The 25,360-nt window shown below is 37.0% G+C and overlaps 1 protein-coding gene and 1 long non-coding RNA gene across 2 annotated transcripts; one reads left to right on the top strand and one right to left on the bottom strand.

Moving 5' to 3' along the window:
• Positions 1–860: 860 nt before the first annotated feature.
• On the bottom strand, positions 861–2,053 carry LOC309498113. Its single transcript, XR_014205855.1, has 3 exons — positions 1,835–2,053; positions 1,144–1,341; positions 861–929 (listed from the first exon to the last, which is right to left on the bottom strand). It is a non-coding gene; the product is annotated as an uncharacterized lncRNA (long non-coding RNA).
• A 2,425-nt stretch (positions 2,054–4,478) lies between these two features.
• On the top strand, positions 4,479–6,983 carry LOC309500156 (serine/threonine-protein kinase pim-2-like; the record flags this gene model as incomplete). Its single annotated transcript, XM_082171720.1, has 9 exons — positions 4,479–4,482; positions 4,602–4,669; positions 4,822–4,993; positions 5,394–5,462; positions 5,538–5,632; positions 5,786–5,836; positions 5,927–6,308; positions 6,499–6,675; positions 6,937–6,983. The coding sequence occupies 9 exons, from the start codon at positions 4,479–4,481 to the stop codon at positions 6,981–6,983; spliced, it is 1,065 nt and encodes a 354-aa protein (XP_082027846.1).
• Between the last annotated feature and the right edge of the window lie 18,377 nt (positions 6,984–25,360).

The raw sequence follows: 25,360 nt of genomic DNA, 5'->3' as shown, positions 1-25,360 counted from the left end.
CGTTGACAACTTTTATGTGTGTCACCTGAGAAATGTCATCAACGTCAGGACATTTTACCTCTGCAAGTCCAAAGGGAGGGTTCTCAGTAGGGTCGTAGACTCTGCCATCAGGGCTTGTGCCAAGGTGTGGCGCATCAGGATGTAAAACAAACCCACACTGTAAAACATTGACATTCATCATACCAGAATACTGAAATAGCACTTCAGGCTCAAGATCCAGTCCACGCTTCATTGCGGAAGTCTGACGAACTCCTTTGATGATTCGGGCAGCTAATGCCTGGCTAGTCGACTCTCCTCTGACATGACACACCTCACGGAATCTACTGGATGTAATGCGTGGCGTACGCATTTGGTTCCATAGAGCAGACTGTGACTGTCACACAGACCGTGTGTCTTTTTCAATTATTGTGCTTAGTTCTTGAGTGACTGCCAAGCTTTCGAAGAACAACATTTCATGGAAATTCGGGACAAATTTAAATCTTCCTTCAAATGTATACCCATCCAGAGGAAGCGTAGGAAAAGCAGGGGCTTCTGCATGTCTGACAGCATCCCTTGATGACTCAGCAGGGCACTGATAGGACAGCAAATAACCTTTGGGTACCAGGCCAAACTTGGACTCCACCAGATTCATCTCCGACAAGCCATGCAGAACCTTGCAGATCAGTGGCTGAGGCCTGACACTTCTTAAAGACTCCACAGAAGAGAGCAGCAAATTATTGGGAAGGGGACCTAAAAGCAAAAAAAAAAAAAAAGAGAATAGAAATAGTACTTTTAAAAGTCCTTTAATTTTTACATATTTTTGCTCGACATAAAATAATGTAAATGTAATCACCTGTGTAGGCCCTGTAAAGAGTGGACTGAATACCACTTCTGCTAGAGGTTTTTGGCTTCCTCACAAGTAATCGATCCACTGCTTCAGGATGGATTCCCTGTTAAAAAATTAAAATTATGTTATTATTGAAAGCATGTTTATAAACTTTGAAAAGCTTAATTTTTCTAAATAAATCCTTTTATGTTTAGAGTTTGCAGCAGTGGACAGCTAGAAAGTCAAAACTTGTTTTTTCAATGAAAACACATAGGACAAAAATACTGTCTGAGGTTGTCATAATTCATGCATAAAATAGTTAATAGCTGTTACTATACCCGAGTCCTGGGCCTGTGCCAAGTCTGTAGAGTGCTTGTGCTGGGTATAGTGGGTGGTACCGTCTTTAGTTTCATCATGCTGTAGTGTGCACTCTGAAACAGCAAGCCAACCAAATGGTTGCATAGCTCTTTCCCAGCCACACAGGAACAGCAAAAAGTACTGATGACAGGAGGATTCTCGTCGACTTTAAATGAAATCTAAATAAATAAAACATTATATACGGTTTACAATTAAAATACAAATGAAACATTAACATAAATTGACTGCAACAGCAGTCTAACAATTTTCATTTGAACACTTTTCAAACAAACTGCAACCGCAGTTTAACAAGCTACAACCGTAGCAACTATAAACACAATCAAATTTGTGTCCTCGAACTGGACCTAGCTGCTAACTAAAGTTCTGAAACCTGAACAGGTAACCTGAAGAGAGTGTGGCTCTTCGTTTTTCTTCATGGACCGGTAACACTGTGCCCTGATAATCACCTCACTATCTACAACATCAGATACTGTATTGCACAAAAACAGCATTATAATCACACTACCATATCACAGCAAAATAAAAATCGTTTTTTACTTGAAAATTGTATCGGTTTGCGTATTTGTAAGACAATCATGGTTTAGCCAGCTAGGTAACAGTTAGCATGTTAGCCATTTCGAGAGAATAAACAAACGTTAAAATGAAACTTACCTTCATAATTGAAGATGTAGTTTTCATAGAAGAATTTATATCCCTTCTCAAATTTGGATACTTTCGTTTGTGAATGATTTTCCACAATCATGTAAACGTTGGTGATTTGGGGAAGATCCCGCAGTGATATTGAAAACCTTCGTGCCGCCGCCATTGCTACAGACTCGACCGGAACTCGATTTACGCTACTACTCGCCGTTGGAAGTGACGTCACGCGCACTGTGATAAAGGCCTATTAGACATTCTCTGATACTACCACACCCAATTTTCTTACTATCCTCCTAAGTACTAACCTTTCTTTTCCATATTTTAAACATTTTATTAAAACATGTTCTATTCTTTCTGCCTGATCACAATAATTACATTTTCCCGTACCATGTTTTCCTATCTTAAACAAGGAATGATTTAATCGTGTGCATGTGCCCTATTCTAATACGAGAAACAATCGTATCCTCTTTCCTATTCCCAAAAACACTTATTCCGTTTCCTACTTGCTTCTGAATACTATACAACTTGCCATTTATTGTTTATGAATTCTTTTATTTTACTTTTAACTTCATTTTTGCTCAACGTCACTTGCACATTTATCTCATATGTTTTACTGCTTGCTTTGCTAGTCTATCTACCACCATTGGCCTCCAATCCCACGTGAGCAGGAACCCACACAAACACTATTAAGCTTACACTACTTATTCTTAGCAAATTTGCAAGAATCTCATATATAATGTCTTGCCTTGATACTTTATTTCCACTTACGAGGCTTGTGATTTAATCTACACTAGTTGCCATATCAACACTTTATAGAGACAAAATTGCGCCAAAGGTGCGCCAAGTTGTTTTTGAAAATATCTATAGACATTTATTAAACCATAGCAAAAGTAAATTTCTTTCTTAAGTTAATTTTGTAATCTCTATTTTTTGTGTTTATTTAAAATTAGACAAATATGATATTATTTTAATCTCCAATATCTTATTTAACGGTTGATATAGTTATTTAATGCCTCGCTAACTAGCAGAAGACACTAGCAGGGTTTAAATCCCAGTTGTGCAGGTGGGGCATGTTGTCAATTCTATTGAGGAAACATGAGAAAAGGGTGAATAAAGATGCTCAGAAATGACTAATTATTCATTTGTTTTGAAGTATGTTGTATAGCTGTGTTTTCCTGCGTTTTGTGCTTTGTTATAAAGTTTCAAATTGTGTCAATATCATTATCAAATTTAAACATATACCATATTGTTTTTGTTTTTTATGTCACGTGTTGTAGCTCCTTCGACCTCATTGTAGTTCCTCAGTTCGAACGGTTATTGACTGAATACCTTTTTTTCCCTCCTTTTTACTAATTTCTAAATAAACTATCCTGAATAAACGAATCATGTCTCGTGTAATCACTCAAACTAAGAAAGCTTGAGAGCAATGTTACATTTACCTCATAAAAGTCATTCAATAAACTCATTAGACAATTACATTAGACACTATATTACATATTCATTATATGTACATTTCTTTTTCTGTATATCTGAATAAATCTAACAATCTAAAAGTTTTTATATCAACCATTTAAAACAAAGTTAGCATTATAACTTTATTATTAACTGTGATCTTAAAGGATTTGCTATCCTGTGGCTCCCTCTGATGGACAACATTAGTACTCATCTCTGAATCGAATTGACATAAATGTCTTTTTTTTAACGATTACATTTTTTAATGATTATTTTATTACTGATAATATAGCCACATCAAACTCAAATTCACTGATTCGTGGTACCTTATTTCATGCTTTAACGGTTGAATTTGAAACTTCCATTTTGTAGCAAAGCAGTAATTATACATCATAATATCACTTGTTAAATGGTTATTTAATAATTACATTCAGTCCTGCATGAACAGATTCGGTTTGTTTGCAGAATCGATGTGCGCTCAAGCGCTCTGCTCACGCACGCGACTTCGGGTCCGCGTGCGTGCATATGAGTGATTCGAATTTAAGTTGCTATGGCGACGGGGACGCGTCTTATGAATTCTGTCTGCACATGTCAACACTTTGATCGCTTTCTGCTGGTTGAGACTAGACGAGGCGAATTCAGAGACTTTTGCTGACTATTTTCTGCGCTGATCTTGAGATTGTGAAGCTGTTCGGAGGATTTCAGAGAGGAGACTTTTGCTGACTACTTTCTGCGCTGATCTTGAGATTTTGAAGCTGTTCGGAGGATTTCAGAGAGGAGACTTTTATTCTAGAAGAAGGAGATCGGATTACATATCCGCCAACGTTACATCGTTGTATTTTTTAAAACTTCATATTATTTCTGAGGACTCTTTCATTTGATTGTTCTTTTCTTGTTTTAGAGGGAGTTTGGAGTTTTATTTAATTAATTAATTAATTTTGGGGGGAGGGGTATTTCTGAGGAGCATTGTATTGTATTTTGTATTGTATTTGTATTGTTTTTTATTGCACTTTGAAGGATGCCAGGCCCACATGTTTCTGTGCCCACAGGTCCGGCTGACAGGGAGCAGAGCCCAGATGATGGACGTCCGTCCACTTCCTCTCAACCCTCTCGCAGAGGTCCGGCACTGAAGAGACAGCTTGAGCAGGTGCACGACTCCCATCAGAGCGCTGAAGATGAGATGCCAATGAGAAAGAGGACGAGGATGGGTAAGTCTGAGGGAAAAACAAATGACCATTGGAGAATATCACTGGAGTGTCATTTATTACCATATTTGACCACACCATATTATATCAAAATATAATTTTTGAAGTTCTTCCTCCTGCAGATCAGCAGGTTCAAACCCCTCCAGCTCCAGGCCACCGCAGTCCAGCACATTTCCGGAATTGGTTTGAGGTATTGGCCCTAATAAGCTACAAATGAATTTGAATATATATTCATATTTGGATGATTTTGACACCTTTTTGTGCATTTGTTTTAAATGTTTATTGTGATATGGAAAGAAATCAGGGTCAAATCTCTTCTATGTGCTCTATGTATATCATCAGCCTATTAGCAGTGAGGAAAGTGCTAGTCAGGTGAGCCAGAATAGGTCTGTAGATCTGACCTCTCTTCTCTGGAGTTCTGGAGAGCATCTCTCTCTTCACTGGAGTGGCTTAGGTCAGGGTCAGATAGTGGAGGATCAGACCACTGCAACCGGTAGTGAGAGACACGCTGAGGGTAAATCCAATGACCAGTTGACAATGTGTAAATGCTCTGTTTATTAGTGCGCTCTGTACATCATAAAGTCTACATCATTTTCAGCTAGATATGAGTATCCATTAATGGAAACGTGTCATTCATGGGAACTTAATTAATTAAGGGAATTTTTCTGTTCCCATTGGATGAAGTGCCATTAATGACCATAATTATGTTACAAATTCACACCTATATCAAAATCCCAAAGTTTGATCAAAGTTATGATATTTTCCAGGACATGTCTTAAATATTTAAACAGAACTCTTTTTTTTTTTTTAAGAATGCATGTAGTAACTGAAGAATCACCATAATATGACTATGCAGTGTTTAATATTTTTTGATTGCATTTAAACATGATATCCCTTGCTCTAAACCCCTCCAGCTCCAGTCCATCACAGTCCAGTCAGTCCAGCACCAGGTCAGAACAACAGAGTGGACGAGACAACCGAGGGTGAGTTTACGGCCATGACCTCAAACATTAAACTCACTGCTGTCCATGCAACTAAATTGAATCATCTTTTTGCAGACAACATCCTGAGCCGGTATGAGATGGGCAGAATGATTGGTGAGGGATCATACGGCTCTGTCTATCAAGGGAAACGCTTGGAGGATGGCCTTGAGGTATCGTCATTTTCTTACAATATTTAGCCAGCACATTATTTTGTCTCACTACATCCATTTCAAGTCTTTTTGTGTATATTTTTCCACTACAGTATTTACTGCATTTGACATGTTAGAAATGTAACAATGTTTTTTGTTTTTTTGGTTGATCAGGTGGCAGTGAAAATTGTCAGAAAGCCGCAGAACCTGAAATACATCAACATTGTAAGTAGCCTACACTCGCTATGTTGTTTTCAAATTAAAATATGTAAACATAATGACAACACCTTCATATAATAATGATCTTTCTTCCAGCCTGGACATCCCACACCCTTCCCATTAGAGGTCGGCCTATTAATCCTGGCTAATAGGGGCCCCAAAGTGTCAGAGATCATTGAGTTGCTGGACTGGCAGGACCAGCCTGACCAATACATCATGGTCTTGGAGCGTCCCTCACCCTGTGAGGATCTGTGGCATTTTTCCCGAAGGCATCACGAAGGCATCCTAGATGAGGACACAGCGCGGCGTATCATGGCGCAGGCAACAACGGCGGCTCATATGTCCTGTCGGCGTGGAGTGTTTCACCGCGACGTTAAGCTGGAGAACCTGCTGATCAACACAGAAACGCTTGAGGTCAAGCTGATCGACTTCGGGTGCGGGGATGTCCTGCAGGAAGCTGGCTATGAAAGATTCTCTGGTATGAATTATAAATCAAACCTGTAGTTTGGGACTTAAGTTCTAGTGACTAGTTCAATTGGTATCATATTAAACCATATCTCACATTTGAGGCAGCGTTTTTTTAAATGAAAAACACCAGATGTTTTTACCATATGCTATGGTATTTCATGCTATGGTTCTTACTCATCAGACAAATCTTTTTTCTGCAGGCACTCTATCCTACCGCCCACCTGAGCACTATACAGAGGGCAAGTACCACGGGAAACCAGCTACCGTGTGGTCTCTGGGAGTGCTCTTATTCCTGCTGGTGTGTGGACGCTTTCCAGGACCAAGAGACAAGCAAACGATTGAAGATGACATCTGGTCTGATCCTGGCTTGTCAAACGGTAAGATGGCGTTCATCACAACAAAGAAGACCGACTGTAATTTAAATCATACAAAACAAAGAAAGTACGAAAAAGTAACACCTGAGCCAAGTGGCTGTGTAGAAGATAGATATTGGATAATACAAGCATTTTTTCTGATTTTCTGACCGTACTTTATAGAATAGTCGAATCTTACAGCTTAATTAAAGTTTAAGGTAATAATCTGACTCGCTTCTATCGTTCTGCACAGAATGCTGCCTCCTGATGCGATCCCTCCTGAAGGAAAGCCCAAGACAACGGATTTATCTGAGGAAAATCCTTCGACATGACTGGTTTAAGGTAATGAGCCTAAGATCAGCTGCAAATGATTTTGAAGATTATATTCACTTCATTTTAAAGATTTTAAAAATGTTTTCTTCTAATTGTAATCTATGACTGTAACCTTTTTTGTTTGTTTGTTTCAGGTCACAGAATAAGAGATGAAGAGCGACGTCAGAATTCCTCTCCCTCACTTCCTGGGGAGTTCCGGTGAAGGAAGTAACGCTACAGGACACACGGATTTATTTTGATCACGACTTTTCCTTCAAGGTGAGACAACAAAGATCTCTGTACAAGCCTATCAGAGTACAGTTAAAGGCCCAGGACATCAGAACGCACATTCTGGCTCCTGCTAAACTAAAAGTTTTCAACAATGACGGGACTACAACAATCTTCCCAACTCCAGCTGCAGCAATAAAACAACTGGAAGAAAAGGGATTATATAAAGCTGCTTATGAGAATCCACCTTGAACATTGAACTGCATACTCGAGGTATGATTAGAAAATACAATGGCTTGGACATTGTTTCGGTTAGCTCAGCTCAGCTACCGTTCGGACGCTCTTGCTTACTGCTCCGCGCTTTGCTCTATCGCTTTTATATTTTATCTTCTATATTTTTATATTTTAGCTCCTTTTATCACCTAATTTTAACTTCAGCAAATCAGCACAGTGCTCAAACGACAAAGTTTGGATTACCACAAAAACGCAGAATTCTTCTACCCGACCAGCTTACATTCCGGGGAAAGGAAAACACAACTGCCTACAAGGATAAGAGAGAAAATGCCTCTTCTGGAATCTACTTGCTGCACTAACTGCCACAGACTTTTACAAAGGATTGCAGTTCTTGAAACAAAGTTATTTACGGGACCACCAAACCAGACGCAACACACAACAGAGCTTCGTCATGGACACCCTCAGCATATAGCCGGTGAGTCCTATGAAACTAGTGCTCCTCGACAGGTACAGAAACAAGCCGATCGACTTACAAATCGATGGCACAAACAGGGAGCGAGACCCAAAGGCACTCGAGACATCAGATTGTCACGGGCCTCACATATTACCGCAGTAGCATCCTCTACCCCAGATACAGCTCTGACAAGGACTGCAAACACTGGTCTCCTACCAACACCTATACATCTTGAGAACAGATTTGAAGTACTAATGAATGTAAATGAGGAATCCCCAAACATGATGAATATGATCGAACACAGACTGTATCAGCCAGTAGCTAACACTGATGCTAACTGGCGCTCAAGGTCGAGCAGACAGCGGCACTCAGCTCAGAGCACAGCCGAGCCCAGGACTCTGATAGTGGGAGACTCCATAATCAGAAACATTAGCAGCAGGGATACAACTACATGCTGCCTTCCACAAGCTACAACTTCTGATATAAACAGGGAACTTCAAAACATTCTGATGAAACATAAGACTGCAAATCGACTCATAATTCATGTGGGGAAGAATGATATTCATAAAGAGCAGTCAGAACTCCTTAAGAAGGATTTCAATGAACTTTTTGAAACACTTAAAAGACTGAAAGTTCAAACATTCATCAGTGGACCACTCCCAGCAAGAGGAACAAACAGGTTTTCACGGCTGCTTGGGATTAATACATGGCTGCAAAAAACCTGCAATATAAAAGGAGTAAACTTCATTGACAACTTCAATCTTTTCTGGAGTCAGAGACAACTATTTCATCGGGATGGCCATCACCCAAACAAACTTGGTTCAAGAGTGTTAAAGGACAATATCTCAATCATCCTTCTGCAGTGTGTGTCAATCTGAACGACACACACACACCTGGAAACAGTATGAATGAACACGGGACTTCACTTCAGCAGCAAAATGGACATGCGGTTGACATATCACACAAGGACAATGATAACACCACTGAGCCACAACAACCTCTGCTCATGGACACCATCTCAGCTGAGCCCTGCCCACTGAGCTCACCACAGACAGACACATCAGAACTGCTCCAAGATTCAGCACCCAAGGACGACTTCCTGGAAAACAGCCAGGGAAGCCAGGACAGCATATCCCAGCCTCCGATAACACCTGAGCAACAGCCCCTTTCACCAGATACTTTCTCACTCTCGCCAGCAACTCCACTTTTGTGCTTCTCACAGAAAATGGAAGAACTGGTGCATGCTGGAACCAGACTATCCCACTCTTTTGCTGCAAGCCCCCAGATACCAACCAAAAAACGTCAGGCACCTCAAACACCGAAGACTGCGCGCCGAGCTCGCCCGCCCCCTCCTGTGAGAGCTCTTCGGCCTCTTCGGCCAAAACGCCAGGGCCCACACCCTCCTCCATCTGCTCGAGGTGAACCAAAAACAACTGATACCAGCTCTCAGTGATGTGTTTTGGGTTCCTGTTATGATAACAGTAACCTTCTCAAATGTTTACAGAACAAGCGGGAACCCAGTGTGCCTGTATCTTTCTCTATTGCTGTTCTATTACAAGATAGAAAGTCTAAGGCCTTCAATAGCCGTACAGCAAACCCAACTAATCTGGTGCCTATTACATGTCAAACTAAGATTGCTGTGGGGACAAAAAGTAAGACTGTTAAGTTAGCACTTTTGAACATTCGCTCACTTAAAAATAAATCACTTCTAGTCAACGACTTAATTACCACAAACAACCTGGACTTTATGTTTCTAAATGAAACCTGGCTAGAAGACAGCTGCAGTGCAACAATCCTCAATGAAACAGCCCCTCCTAACTTTACTTTTATGAGTGTCTGCAGAGCTGTTAAGAGAGGTGGTCTAGCTGCTCTTTTTAAAGATATCTATCAATGTAAGCAAATATCATTTGGGAATTACCCGTCTTTCGAATATCTGGGTACTGTGTTAAAAGGTGCTCCTCGCATTTTACTCATCATTATTTACAGGCCTCCAAAATATTCTCCAGCCTTTGCTGAGGACTTTACAGAACTGTTATCAACAATTACCTCAGAGTTTGACTGTTTTGCCATTGCTGGAGATTTTAACATTCACATAGATAATGCAGAAAACAATATGGCAAAAGAAATCAAAACTGTTTTAAAAACTTTTGATCTGACTCAGCATGTACATGGACCCACACACAATCATGGACACACTCTAGATTTACTTATCAGTAAGGGTCTAAACATTTCATCGATTGTTATTAAGGATGTAGCACTGTCTGATCATTTCTGTATTTTCTTTGATATATTGATCTCTCCTGCCATTGAAGCTAGATGTGTCTGTCAAGAAGAGATGCTTAAATGAGAACACTAGTGTACTATTTATGAAGGCTATATCTTTAACACCAAGCATATCTGCTGACTCTGTTGATTTTCTCCTTGATTCTTTTAACTCAAAAGTTAAAAATATAATTGATGATATTGCTCCTGTTAAAGTCAGGAAGAAGAGTGGCAGACAAAAAGCACCTTGGAGAAACTCAACAGCAGTGCAACATATGAAAAGACAATGCAGAAAAGCAGAGCGCATGTGGCGGAAGACAAAACTAGTAGTCCATTATAACATCTACAAAGACAGCCTGCATGCTTTCAATATGGAACTAGGCAAAGCTAGACAGACTTACTTCTCAAATATTATAAACAGCAATTTAAACAACACACGCACTCTTTTTGCTACTGTAGAGAGACTGACAAACCCCCCAAGCCAGATTCCCAGTGAAATGCTCTCAAACAGCAAGTGCAGTGAGTTTGCTTCTTTCTTCTCTGAGAAAATCAATAATATCAGAAAGGTGATCAGCACATCCTTGAGTTGCACTGAGGTCAGACAGATCAGACCACCTGAGAAAGTAGTTACTATGTCTGACTTCAAAGAAATTGATGGCAAAATTTTGGAAGAAACCGTACAACACCTTAAAACATCAACATGCGCTCTTGACACACTTCCCACATCTTTTTTCAAAAGTGTGCTAAACAGTTTAGAAGCAGATCTTCTAGAAGTGGTAAATGCCTCACTTCTCTCTGGGAGTTTTCCAAACTCCCTGAAAACTGCAGTTGTTAAGCCCCTCATGAAAAAGAGCAATCTGGATAAGACCATATTAAGCAACTATAGACCGATCTCAAATCTTCCTTTCATAGGCAAGATCATTGAAAAAGTTATCTTCAATCAGCTGAACAAATTCTTAAGCTCAAATGGATACTTTGACAATTTTCAATCTGGTTTCCGACCGCATCACAGCACAGAGACAGCGCTCATAAAGATAATAAACGATATTCGCTTAAATACTGATTCAGGAAAATTATCAGTGCTGGTACTACTCGACCTCAGTGCTGCATTTGACACTGTCGATCATAACATACTTCTTGACAGGCTGGAAAACTGGGTGGGGCTATCTGGGATAGTCCTAAAATGGTTCAGGTCATACTTAGATGGGAGAGGTTATTATGTTAGTATAGGAGACCATAAGTCTGAGTGGACATCCATGACATGCGGAGTCCCTCAAGGCTCAATTCTTGCGCCACTCCTGTTCAACCTGTATATATGCTCCCAATGAGCCAAATAATGAGAAATAACCAAATTGCTTACCACAGCTATGCAGACGACACACAGCTGTACTTAGCCCTATCGCCTAACGATTACAGCCCCATTGACTCCTTGTGCCGATGCATTGACGAAGTCAACAGTTGGATGTGTCAAAACTTTCTTCAATTAAACAAAGACAAAACTGAAGTTATTGCGTTTGGAAACAAAGATGAAGTTCTCAAGGTGAACGCATACCTTCACTCTAGGGGTCAAACAACTAAACATCAAGTCAGGAATCTTGGTGTGACACTAGAGTCAGACCTTAGTTTCAGTAGTCATGTCAAAGCAATAACTAAATCAGCATACTATCATCTGAAAAATATTGCAAGAATTAGATGCTTTGTTTCCAGACAAGACTTAGAGAAACTTGTTCATACTTTCATCACCAGCAGGGTGGATTATTGTAATGGACTCCTCACTGGCCTTCCCAAAAAGACCATAAGACAGTTGCAGCTCATACAGAACGCTGCCGCTAGGATTCTGAGCAGAACCAGAAAATATGAACATATCACACCAGTCCTCAGGTCTTTACACTGGCTCCCAGTTAAATTTAGGATTGATTTTAAAGTACTATTACTGGTATATAAATCATTCAATGGCCTAGGACCTCAATACATTGCAGATATGCTCACTGAATATAAACCCAACAGATCACTCAGATCATTAGGATCATATCAGCTAGAAATACCAAGGGTTCACTCTAAACATGGTGAGTCTGCTTTTAGCTATTATGCCAGCCGCAGCTGGAACCAGCTTCCAGAAGAGATCAGATGTGCTCCTACAGTGGTCACATTCAAATCCAGACTCAAAACACTTCTGTTTAGCTGTGCATTTACTGAATGAGCACTGTGCCGCTGTTCGTCCGACTGTTTGTACTGTACTGTATTTTATTTTATTTTTCTAAACTGTTTTAATTATCCTTATTTCTTTTAATTATTTTAATTTCTCCTATGTCAGCAGGGCATTTAGCCCGTAACTGTAAATGCCCACTCAGAAGGTAAAAGAAAGTGATAATGTGAAAGTGACGTGTATTAATGTGGGCTTGAAAGTAGAACAGTATTTAAATGACGATATTAAAGTTTTCGTCTGAGAAAGAATGTGAACGCAGTGCTAAAGAAAGTGAAAAGAACGTGTGAGTAAATGAGGGAGAAAAGAAAGTTAAAGGAAAGTTGATAGATGGAAGTCGTAAGAAGATTGAAGGTTAAAAGAAGGAAAGATTTAAGTCTTAAGGGAATCCTTTGAAGGAAAGATCTATAATAATTGTATTTTTTATTTTTAAAAGTACTGTATTTTATTTAATTTTTCTAAACTGTTTTAATTATTCTTATTTCTTTTTATTATTTTAATTTCTTCTATGTAAAGCACTTTGAATTGCCATTGTGTATGAAATGTGCTATATAAATAAACTTGCCTTGCTTTGCCTTGCCTAAGTTCTTGAACATTATTTTTGTTTATATTTTTTGTTTTGTTTATTTATTATTATTATTATTATTAATAAATAAAAGGTGTTTATTTAAAGGTTCAAGCAATTTGTTGCATTGGGAATGCCATGTTTGTTTTTTGAGGCTGAACAAGCTTAAGATATATGCCAGAAAACAACTGTTTGGTTATTATAGAAACTATTATGAATGGGGGAGGGGGACACTCTACTTGCTGCATCAGGATATGTATCCTATATATTTGGTTACATTGACCCTAATTCTTAGACAAAACAACAGTCACCAATAGATATCACCCGACAATTGGGTGGTGCAGATGGAACTCTTTTTGTTGTTAGTTTATATGTATGTGAGTGGGTGGGTTTTGTGTGTGTTAAATGTTTTTTTTTTCTTTTTTTTCTCTGTTCTCTTGTTGTTGTTTTTATTTGATCGATTCTACATGCCATGTAAGTCTGAAGGGTTGCAAGAGTATTTTCTTAATTTTTTCTTTAAAAAGACTATTATGGATAAATCATTCAAATTAATTACATGGAATGTTAAGGGTATAGGACACCCTATTAAAAGGAAAAGAATACTCACAGCTCTCAAGAGAGAGAAAGTGGGAATAGCCTTATTACAAGAAACTCACCTTTTACCTGAAGAACATCTTACATTGAAGAAAGACTGGGTTGGACAGATTTTCTTTTCATCTTTTAAATCAAACAGTAGAGGAGTTGCAATTTTATTTCATAAATATATATCTTTTGAATGAATTGATCAGATCTCAGACACAGAGGGAAGATATATTTTGGTGAATGGGACAATTTGGGGCAAGCAGATATAACTATACTTAACATATATGCTCCTAATATAGACACACCTATATTCATTTCTGATATGGTTTCTCTTCTGAATACGCAATGTACAGCATTTGGCTTGATGGGAGGAGATTACAACTTAACTCTTTCAAAATTAGACAGATCTTCTTCTCACTCTGTAGGTTATAACCCTAAATCTGCAAAAATGTTGCATACTTTGAGAGGACATATTATATCATACTCCTCTTATAAAAATAAATAAAGAAAATCAATTACTAATGGTCTAAAGGAAGAACTGTTACTTAGAGAAGCGTTACATAAGCAAGATCAATCTGAAGAAAACTGGAATAAATTAGTTCTAGCTAGGGCAAATTTTAATTTAGACCATTCAAACTATATCAAACAAAAGTATGTATTTGAAACAAAAAATACATGAATTTGGTAACAGACCGGGTAAACTATTGGCACATTATTTAAAGAAGGAACAAGCTAAGAGAACTATTATGGCCATTAAATCTGAAAATGATGTAACATATGATTCATTAGAAATTAATAAACATTTCTTTGATTTTTTATAGTAGGTTATACAAATCTGAAAATATTTCAATTCCTGAGGCAATAGCCTTTTTAGATCGTTTGGATTTACCTCAGGTTACAGTCTCAGATCAACAAACTATTCATAAAAACTTCTGCTTTCTACAATTAATTCACTGTCAGCAAATAAATCACCAGGCCCAGATGGGTTTTCTGGCGAATTCTATAAAACCTTTTGGCCACAATTTAAATAGGTTTTTATGTTAATGGTTAACGACTTCGCTAGTCATAATACTCTTCCTGCATCTATGAAAACAGCTAGAATCTCTGTTATTTTGAAAGAAGGTAAAGACCCTCAGAGTTGTGCCTCATATAGGCCTATAAGTTTGCTTAACTGTGATTATAAAATTATCACACAACTTTTAGCTAAGAGATTAGAAGCAATCCTTCCTAAGTTAATAAAGTTAGACCAAACTGGGTTCATTAAAGGCCGCCATTCATCTGACAATACTAGACGGCTGTTTAATATTATTCATTATTTGAATCAGGAAAAAACACCCTCATTATTAATATCCCTCGATGCCGAGAAGGCGTTTGATCGCTTAGAATGGGATTTTTTGTTTTTAGTATTAGATCAATTCAAATTAGGTTATAACTTCATTCAGTGGATTCAAGCAATATATGATACTCCAAATGCAACTGTTTGTACTAATAATGTGGAATCTCCCCTAATGTATTTAGGAAGAGGTACCAGACAAGGTTGCCCTCTTTCTCCATTATTATTTGTTATTGCTCTCGAACCGTTTGCTGAGTTGATTAGAAATAATCCTATGATAAAGGGAGTGACCACAGGCACACAATATCATAAAATTTCACTTTATGCGGACGATACTTTATTGTTTGTCACTGAACCTATGTTAATAACACAGTCACCTCTGGCTTCTTGATCGTAATAGTTCCTGATTCTCTATTTCATGTGTGGCTGAATAGATCTCAAACATCTGATACTCTTTTTATTAGGCTATAGAAAGAAGTTCCACTTTAAGTGACAGCACTAAAGCCCACAGCTCAAGCCCTGCTCACCTGTCTCTCATGTTAAAAACAACAACTGGCTGTCCATCTAAGGCCACAACAATCTCTTAGCCTGTCAAGGCTGTTCCTCAAGGGCCTTCAAATGAGGCTGAACACATGGCCCTCCACATACAATCACTCTTATCTGTCAGCAAACACATTCATGGATTAGCCCATGCTTTTATCCAAAGCTTCTACAGATACTGTCATCTAACAAAATATCCTTCCACAGCTTCTTAAACTCCACATGAATAGAAGTATGAAAACCCAACAAACATTCTGTTCACAATTCTTTAACTAAATATGTTCAAAAGGTAAATAAATGTTATAGAAAGCATCTGTGATGCTGTCCCTTAGATAAACAAAAATAAACAAAAATCAAATACAATAATTACAGTCATGTCTAAAGTCTACATTACATTATAAGACATTACAACCCAATCTCACAGGAAAACGTACAAATTCTACGAGGTGGCTTATTCGTACAAATTCATACGACCTGACTCGTACGAATTAGTAAGATTTTTGCAAAATCGTACATATTTAACGAATTTGCCAATTCGTATGAATTCATACGAATGACCTACCCCTGACCCCGCCCCTAAACCTACCCATCACGTGGGTTTAGACAAATCGTACAAATTCGTACGAGTGAGGTCGTACGAATTAGTACGAATTAGCCAACTTTTTATCATTCGTACGAATTTGTACGAATTGGTCGTGAGATAGCGTTGGACATTACTACAGAATGAATGTTACTGGCTTTTATATTGTCATTGTTGAATCTGAAGCAAATATAAAAATGTAATATTTATCTGGAAAAAATTACTGTATTGAGTTGGTACCCACAATTAGAGTACAGTAAGATGTATCAATCTTTAATGTGTACATATAGTGGCTATAAATAAGTGTTCATATTGTTTCAGGTATTTACAAACTATATTGCCATATAATGCTGCTAAAGGTTACAGTGTCAATGAATAACTCCCTTGAAAGACAAATCACCTACAAATATATTTCCACAAGATCTTTGTCAGGGTTCTGCCCTGGCAGCCTTGTCTGTGTTGTCTTTTGTTTCATGTTTGTCGTGTGTTTGAGCACATGGCTCTGTCTTGGATTGTGTTTGCCATGTGCTCCTCGTGTTCCGCCTCCTTGTTTCCAGTTACCACGCCCCCTTGTTTAGTCCACGTCTAATGGCGTGTTCACACCAAACGCGAATTTAATTATTTGCGTGAGTAGATTACATACAAAGTCAATGCAAAGATGTACATTTCAAACTCCACTGATTTTCAAAAAGTTACTTTTAAAAGTTGCATTACCATATAACATAAGAAGTTACTTTTTTATGGAGAGTAATGTGTTATATTACTTTTGGGTTACTTCCTCTCACCTTGGCTGGGCTTCCTAGTTTGTTTTTTTAAAAACAAAAGTTATATTTTTGCCAAATGTGAAGGCCCTTTCACACTAAAAGTGAAATGAATAAAGGCACCCACACACTACAAGATAATTCAGGATGATTTTGTGCCCAATTCTCCCCTTCTGACAATCTTACTAGGTAAAGTCCAGGGCCCGTATTCATAAAGATTCTAAGAATCCTCTAAGAAAACTCTTAATTTAGCTTAAAAACTTTGACGTAGGAGTCTTAGCTTAAAAGCGATTCGGGACCGATCTGAGAGCAACTCTGAGTAAGGAAAAGACAAAGGCCCTGTCCCAAATGGCACACTCCGGACTTGTGGACTTCCTCAGAGTCCACACTTTGGTGACGTCATGTAGTGCAGACCTATAGGGCCCTTGGCGCGAGTCCACGAGGGCGCATTGAGAGGTAATTTTGGGACAGACTCGCTCGGCATGCCGGAAATAACGGTCTGGTTGTTGTTGGAAAGGAGAAATCACATTTTTGCGCTCCGACGTCTTATCTGCATGTCCACTACACAGCCTAATTTTACAGTTCTATATTTTGATATTGTGCATATCACCTGGGCATTAGACAATAGATAAATCATGCTTATTTAAATGATGTATACAGTTGTACATAATAATACATAATGTTCCATTTGAACTAAGATTACAATTTTAAAACAGAATTTAAACATATTTTTTTCAATTTACAGGTTTCAATATTCATACTATGTTTACATATGACTCAGTAAAGCCCTGCCATTCGGTTTAATGAATCATAATGCGATCGTATTATTAAACGCGCTATTATTATGTTTGAGACATCAACCACTGGTCGATGACCATAATGTTTGTATAAACTGTAGGTAACAACTGGTAAAATGTACATTTAGGTCATAAAAACAGTAATATTTTCTTCTCAGCCATGTCAACAATTATCCGTGAGTGAAATCTCCTCCCATCTGTTGTCTGATTGGCCTTTCGCAAGGATTCCTGGGTAGTTAAAGTGCGTGGAGCCTGCATCTATGCGGGCTTCGTGGAAGACCGCTTCAAGGGTACAAAGGGGGCGCTGCTGAGCACACTTCAGAGCGGTAAAATGCTGAATGGGACGGCCTACGGACTCGTAGACTCAGCGAGCACGCGCAATTCAAGTCCACGAGACCGAAAGTCCGCATGAAGTGCGCCATTTGGGACAGGGCCAAAAACTTTCATCTTAGTAAGGAGGCGGGGTTGACCCCGTTGCTATGTATGACACAATCTTTTGAAGACTGTGATTGGTTGGTTGTCCAAGAAGAAAAAAAAAAGTGATTTTAAGTATAGGGTCTATTTTAAGCCTTCACTTTGAAATGACATGTGTCATTTTTCCTATTTGACCGTTCTCACACACACACACACACACACACTTAGAATGATAAAAATTGTTCCACTCTTTCCAATTACACTGATTGCTGGCATGTCTATTTAAGTGGTGGTTTGAATGTTGGTTTTAATGTATCAAACATGGAATTTTCCCAGTTGCCAAATATCGTAATGTAGTGATTACTTTCATTTCTGGCGCTATGGCATATGCGCTGTATCGGAGATATTAGCGTGTCTCTAATAAGATCAGTCACAAACATGATCCCTGCACTATCTAATCTATAGCGTCTTATTTGAAATTTTGTGTTACGAAGATGAACGAAAGTCTTATGGGGTTGGAACAACATGAGAGTGAGTGATTACTGAAAGAATTTTCATTTTTGGGTGAACAAACCCTTTTAAGTTCCTCCTTGTTTACTCTCCGGTGTCGGCCGTTATTTGTGTTTGCTGTTGTTTTACGCACACTGTTACACCTTCTGTAGAGTTTACTTTATTATCAAAGACATTTCATGGAACCTGTGGGCTCTCATCTTCATCAAAGATTGCATATACAACCTTTCAGGGATACCAAACATGGGATACTAACATTTTATTAAAACGTTTTGTTGTTGTTTCAGTGACAGAATATTTCATGGATGTATGAATTAAATAGTTAATATCAACAGATATTTGATCACTAGAATACATTTAAACAGTCATATGCATAACACATTATTTTAAATATTATTTAATAAAGCCTAAAGCATTATTTGATTTTTTTTCACCCTAAAAAACTCTTTAATGCCAGAAAGGTTTTTTGTCTGCTTCTATGTATAATTATTATTTTATTTTATTTTATTTTTCTGAATAAAGAGTTCTTTGGAGTTGAGTAAAGAATCCTAATGAACCTTTTATCCTGAGTTAGGTGAGAAAGTGGTAGACAATTGTAAACAGAGGCTTTTTACATGGACATTGAATAGATGTTGTAAAACAGAATGATTACGCAGGATTAGTGAACGTAAATTAGTCTTTTATCTCCGTCCACCTTTCTCACAGTCACACTCTCTCCCACATTCTTTATTAAATATTTCCCTTTGTAGTTTCCCATTTGAACAACATTTCCTTCACAAGACTTCACACACTCCCTGGCTGAACATGAACGGTGACAAAAACTAAAATTTACTTTGTTTACCCAGCATCTTTACAGACATTTGAGGAGCCTGTGAAAATGCTTAGCTGCACCGCAATATATCTGGGAAAAGTGTCTCACGTGTGATAAGACCGACATAGATAACAGAGACTTAAGTAAACAGAGAAGACTTCAAAGACAATTCGACAAGAACATTTCACATATGCTGTGCTTTTTTTGAACCATGACATCAGTCTTATCATCTAGTGAGACAGGGGCATCTTTAATCTAGCTATAACAGTCTCTAGAGAAGGAAAGGAGAAGAAGTTGCATCATTGATTACTCGTGGACCAATGATATATTTTGGACAAATCAGGTATTTATCCCATAGCATAACAACCAAAATATTTGCGAGAACACCTCATATTCCCTGCCCAAATCTCCCTAGAGAATCGTGACCTGTCAACAGGGAACTACATCAACAACATTTGTATTGCAGTAACATAATAACACTCAGGGGTTAGCAAAGTTTATAGACAACTGTGTATGTTGACGTCAGTTATTTGTTATTTATACACACAGAGCAATAAGTCAAACTGCATAAATTACAGTGAAGTCACATTCAGCCGAAGTCAATAGGGAAAACAAGTTAAAGATAGGGCCATTTGAATGTCATCTCTGTTATGGGGCCATGTGTCACACAGTCCCAGCAGTGGAACTTTATTTAAGCTTCATTCCCATGAATGAACTGTAGTTATTTACCCAGAGTTCCAGACTGCATGGAGCCAATGTGTTCTCTCAGTGATCCTGCCACAAAATAATGTTGAACTTTGAACATAATGTTGAAAACTGCTTGTTTTGTCCTGGGAGTTAAGAGATATAATGAGAAATGAGGGTATAATTGTGAGATGGATTCCATATTTATCCCATGTTTATACCACTGGCTGCACTTTATGTTAAGTATCTGTAAAAAAAATATTTATTGGATTATTGGAGAAAATGGAAGATTATTGGAGTAGGTCTATGTTTTACAAGAAAATACTGTTTCAGTCTTTCGACTTCAAAATTTACTAGCAATTTCTGAGTGGAAAAAAATTATACACAATTTTTTTCATTGTATGTACAAACATTTAAATTAATAATTAATTAAATGTACTTTTTATTATGTACATACATTACAAATGTAACTACATCTATAACTAGATGGTAAAGTTCGCAGACAAACTTTAAGTTGGCTTGAAAAAGCCTAGCCAGAAAGTTTAAAAAGTTTAAAAAGTTTTTAGCATGGTTTAACATGAATTACCATGTTTCTAGTGGTTTACCGCAATGCTAGCATTATTTACCATGGTTTACCACATGATTTAGCATGATTTAGCATGTTTTAACATGACCATGGATGGATGGATAGATAGATCGTCAAGATTAGAAAGAAAGAAAGAAAGAAAGAAAGAAAGAAAGAAAGAAAGATTAGTAAGAAAGGAAGATTAGTTAGAAATAAATAAATAAAGATTAGTAAGAAATAAAGATTAGTTAGATATAAATATTAGAAAGAAAGAAAGAAAGATTAGTTAGAAAGAAAGATAGATAGATTAGTTAGAAAGAAAGAAAGATTAGTTAGTAAGAACAAAAGATTAGTTAGAAAGAACGAAAGATTAGTAAGAAAGAAAGAAATAAGTTAGAAAGAAAAAAAGAAAGATTAGTTAGAAAGAAAGATTAGTTAAAAAGATTAGTTAGAAAGAAAACAGCTTAGAAAGAAAGATAGATTAGTTAGAAAGAAAGAAAAGTTAGAAAGAAAGAAAAAAGAAAGAAAGAAAGAAAGAAAGAAAAGTTAGAAAGATATATTAGTCAGAAAGAAAGAAAAGTTAGAAAGAAAGAAAGAAAGAAAGAAAGAAAGAAAAGTTGGAAAGAAAAGTAAGAAAGAAAGAAAGATTAGTTAGAAAGAAAGAAAGAATAGTTAGAAAGAAAGAAAGATTAATTAGAAAGAAAGAAAGAAAGAATAGTTAGAAAGAAAGATAGATAGATAAATAGATAGATAGTAGATTAGTTAGAAAGAAAGAAGAAAAGGAAGAAGAAAGAAAGAAAGAAAGAAAGAAAGAAAGAAAGAAAGAAAGAAAGAAAGAAAGAAAGAAAGAAAGAAAGAAAGAAAGAAAGAAAGAAAAGTTGGAAAGAAAAGTAAGAAAGAAAGAAAGATTAGTTAGAAAGAAAGAAAGAATAGTTAGAAAGAAAGAAAGATTAATTAGAAAGAAAGAAAGAAAGAATAGTTAGAAAGAAAGATAGATAGATAAATAGATAGATAGTAGATTAGTTAGAAAGAAAGAAGAAAAGGAAGAAGAAAGAAAGAAAGAAAGAAAGAAAGAAAGAAAGAAAGAAAAGTTAGAAAGAAAGAAATATTAGTTAGAAAGAAAGAAAGATTAGTTAGAAAGAAATATTAGTTAGAAATAAATAAATAAATATTAGTTAGAAATAAATAAATAAATATTAGTTAAAAAGAAAGAAATACAAGTTAGAAAGAAAGAAAAAGATTAGTTAGAAATAAATAAAAAAGAAAGATTAGTTAGAAAGAAAGATTAGTTAGAAAGAAAGAAAGAAAGAAAAATTAGAAAGAAAGAAAGATTAGTTAGAAAGAAAGAAAGAATAGTTAGAAAGAAAGAAAGAAAGAAAGATAGGCTAATTAGAAAGAAAGAAAGAAATATTAGTTAGAAAGAAAGAAAGAAAAGTTAGAAAGAAAGCGAAAGATTATTTTGAAAGAAAGAAAGAAAGATTAGTTAGAAAGAAAGAAAAGTTAGAGAGAAATAAAGAAAGAAAAAAAGATTAGTTAGGAAGAAAGAAAGAATAGTTAGAAAGAAAGAAAGAAAGAAAGAAAGAAAGAAAGATAGATAGGCTAATTAGAAAGAAAGAAAGAAATATTAGTTAGAAAGAAAGAAAGAAAGAAAAGTTAGAAAGAAAGCGAAAGATTATTTTGAAAGAAAAAAAGAAAGATTAGTTAGAAAGAAAGATTAGTTGAAAGAAAGAAAGAAAGAAAGAAAGAAAGAAAAGTTAGAAAGAAAGAAAGAAAGATTAGAAAGAAAGAAAGAAAGAAAGAAAGAAAGAAAGAAAGAAAGATTAGTTAGGAAGAAAGAAAGAAAGAAAGATTAGTTAGAGAGAAAGAAAGAAAGATTAGTTATAAAGAAAGAAAGATTAGTTAGAAAGAAAGAAAGAAGATTTTTTGGCCAGAGGCTAAAGACTACAGCCAGTAGGAGGGGCTGTCCCGCACGTTTTCAACCAGCCCATAGAGGGTGGGATCTCACTCACAGAATGTACACATAGTATCAGCCGTCTTTCTTTGGAAGCTAAGCTAACAGGCTCTTGTTCTGTGGAGAAAGCTGAGTAGTAGGAAAAAGCTGAGTATTAATCCTCTTTTTCCCGGACATGTCCGGCCGTCGAGATCGTCCAAAATGTCCGGGATACAGCTTTTGCTTTCTGCAGTCGCCATTCATTGTTTACATGCACACCTTTTGTTTCAATCTAACTGAATTCATTCCGATTGGTGAATCTGAATGTAGTGTTTACATGAACGCTAAACAAGTGATCGGTTGATGTGCGTTTTAACATTGCTAATAAAATTCCCGCTCCTCCGTGAGAGATAGGAGACCAGTAATCACGCCACCGGCCTCGCGCCGTTCTCCCGCGCCCCTCAGCCTCGTCCTGCTCGCCACAGTAAACATAATGAATGGCGACTGTATAACGCAAAAGCCGAATCTCTGACATTTTGGGCGATCTCGAAATCCACGGCAAACTCGTCAGAGTCACACTAATAGCCTAGCTTTGTTGTTTTCAACTGCGCTCTCTAACCGGTAGGCGTGGCTTGGGAGTGGCCTCCTAGGGCAGCGAAAGCAAGTGCATTCTGGGAGTTGTTGTCTTTCATCCACATAAGCCAAAAATACATTTTCTGTCTTTTCTCAATCTAGAAAGCTCCAAATTCAAAAATAATTTAACATTTCTATTACATAAATGACCTATTTTAAATACACATTCATCTTTCCAGAGGTGAAGTATCCCTTTAAGCAGATGTTTTGGTTTCAACAAAAGAGCCAGAAGTGATGTTCATTCTCATGAGCTACTGTACTGCACCCATAATTTCTCTTATAGTGCCGCTCCTGGAGATTTACCTGCCTACAGGGTTTATTTGTCTAATCAAACACACCTGAGTTATAGATCATCAGGTTTTGGAGTTCGGCTAATACATGGTTGGAGCTGAATGCAGGAAGGAAGAGCATCAGGATCAGGGCTGTGCACCCTTGCATTAGACTGAGATCAATTCTACATTTTTAAGAAAAGTATGTAAGAATAGTGCCTAATGTATACTGTTAATTTTCCACATTGTTTTGATCATATTTTAAATTACGCATTAAAATGTGTTTTAAGGTTAAAGGAAATGTGCGTAAACTTTTGAAAATGTCCTGTCAGAAAATTACCAGACTTTTTTAATTTTTCTATGTATTTTTTTTCTTCATAGTGTATATCAAGTAAACTGCAAAGATAATGTAAGTATGTTTTCTTAGTACTGTATACTATAGTACTTACAAACTTGTAAACTATCAAAAATATTTGTAAAAAAAAAAAAAAAAAAATGTTTAAACTTAAAAAATTATATATATATATAATGACAGTGTTACAAGCATTACAGGATATGTCATTTTGGTGATAGTTCATAACTGTTTGTCATTAGTTAATGTTAATATAGAAATTTATGTGAGCAAATAAAATCGAGGTTTTAATGTTGTTTGTAATGTCTATGTGGTGTTTTTAATATAATTTAAAGGACAAGTTCGGTATTTTACACTTAAAGAAACCACAGAAACCGAAAATTCTCGGGCCAGCAGCATTTGTCCAAATTTCAATCTTAACCATTGTATTTCATCAGAAACGATCTGAAAACAGGGCTTTAAGTGTAAAATACCGAACTTGTCCTTTAAGTCAGACCATGTGTAAATTTGTAATTCATTGCTGAGTATTTTCTCTTTAAAACAGAGACGGTTTGAAATCGCTGGTGTTTCTGACGTCACAAACTACCTTGTAACCAATCACGTCAACGTGTGATCATCCATGAGTGAATCTCTGAGCTGGTGTGAGTGAGTGGAGGCGGGGCTAATTTGAATATTCATAGAACCGGATTAATTCAGGCAAGAGTGTAGAGTAACATTCAAGCTATTTTTAAGGGCACAATGATTTATTTCAAGGAAAAAACTTTTAAATATGTCATTTTGGTGATCAAAGATGAGTTTAAAGGGATACAATTATTAGGGGGACTTTAATTATTGGGTAATAATTGATATACTTTACTTCTGAAAACATTTTTTTTACAATATTTCACAGAAATACATATTTTGTCTTTAGGCTATGTATATGGTATGATAACTTACAGTTAGTAAATAAACAGGTGTTTCCTGTAAAAAAAAATCTCAATCTCAATTGTATTATATGATTGTTACTTGACCAAAAACATAGGCTAATACACATCTTCAGAAGAGGACTTTGATAAACCTGTATAAAAACAGAAATAGTCTCAACAGATTTCTCAGGTTATGCTGGGCATCGAGTAATGAAAATCGTCCAGCACGAGGGGCGGCACCAAGCATGCATTTGAAAATCTTACTGCACGCAATTGGATAACACTACGACCAATCACAACAAGCCCCATACGCTTAGCTACCAGCGGAGCTAACTGGTAGATTATACTCTTGCCGTATCCGGTCGGAAAAACAGCAAAAACGTCCTTCTTGCAAAGGAACGATTCGAGCGCCGTCTTCTGTTCCTCTTTTAGATAAAAAGCCAAGTCTAACTCGTTCATTGTAGCAGCCAAAGCCGTTTCAAACAACTGGTGTTCATCCATAGCCATCTTGCAATGTTTACTAATGACTTCGACGTTACAGCGCTGTCGTCATCTGTTTAATTCGCCTCTGGCCCACCTATATCAGATGACCCGATGTGACTGGTGCAGCTCGGGTACAAGGGCATATTTAATGAGCATCATTACTCGATGCCAGAGTAACTCGCTCAGCAAATTCAATTTGTGCTCTCGCGAGAACTCTGGATTTACAGCGTAGGTTTTTACATGCAATCAGATTGGTTTTACTGATAACAAAATAAAAAGATTCAAAATCTGAGCCATGTGTT

Source organism: Leuciscus leuciscus, assembly GCF_965113295.1.
Source record: "Leuciscus leuciscus genome assembly, chromosome: 5".
Classification (NCBI taxonomy): domain Eukaryota; kingdom Metazoa; phylum Chordata; class Actinopteri; order Cypriniformes; family Leuciscidae; genus Leuciscus; species Leuciscus leuciscus.
Note: the sequence above shows the minus strand (reverse complement) of the source record. Positions and strands in the feature narration are given on the sequence as shown.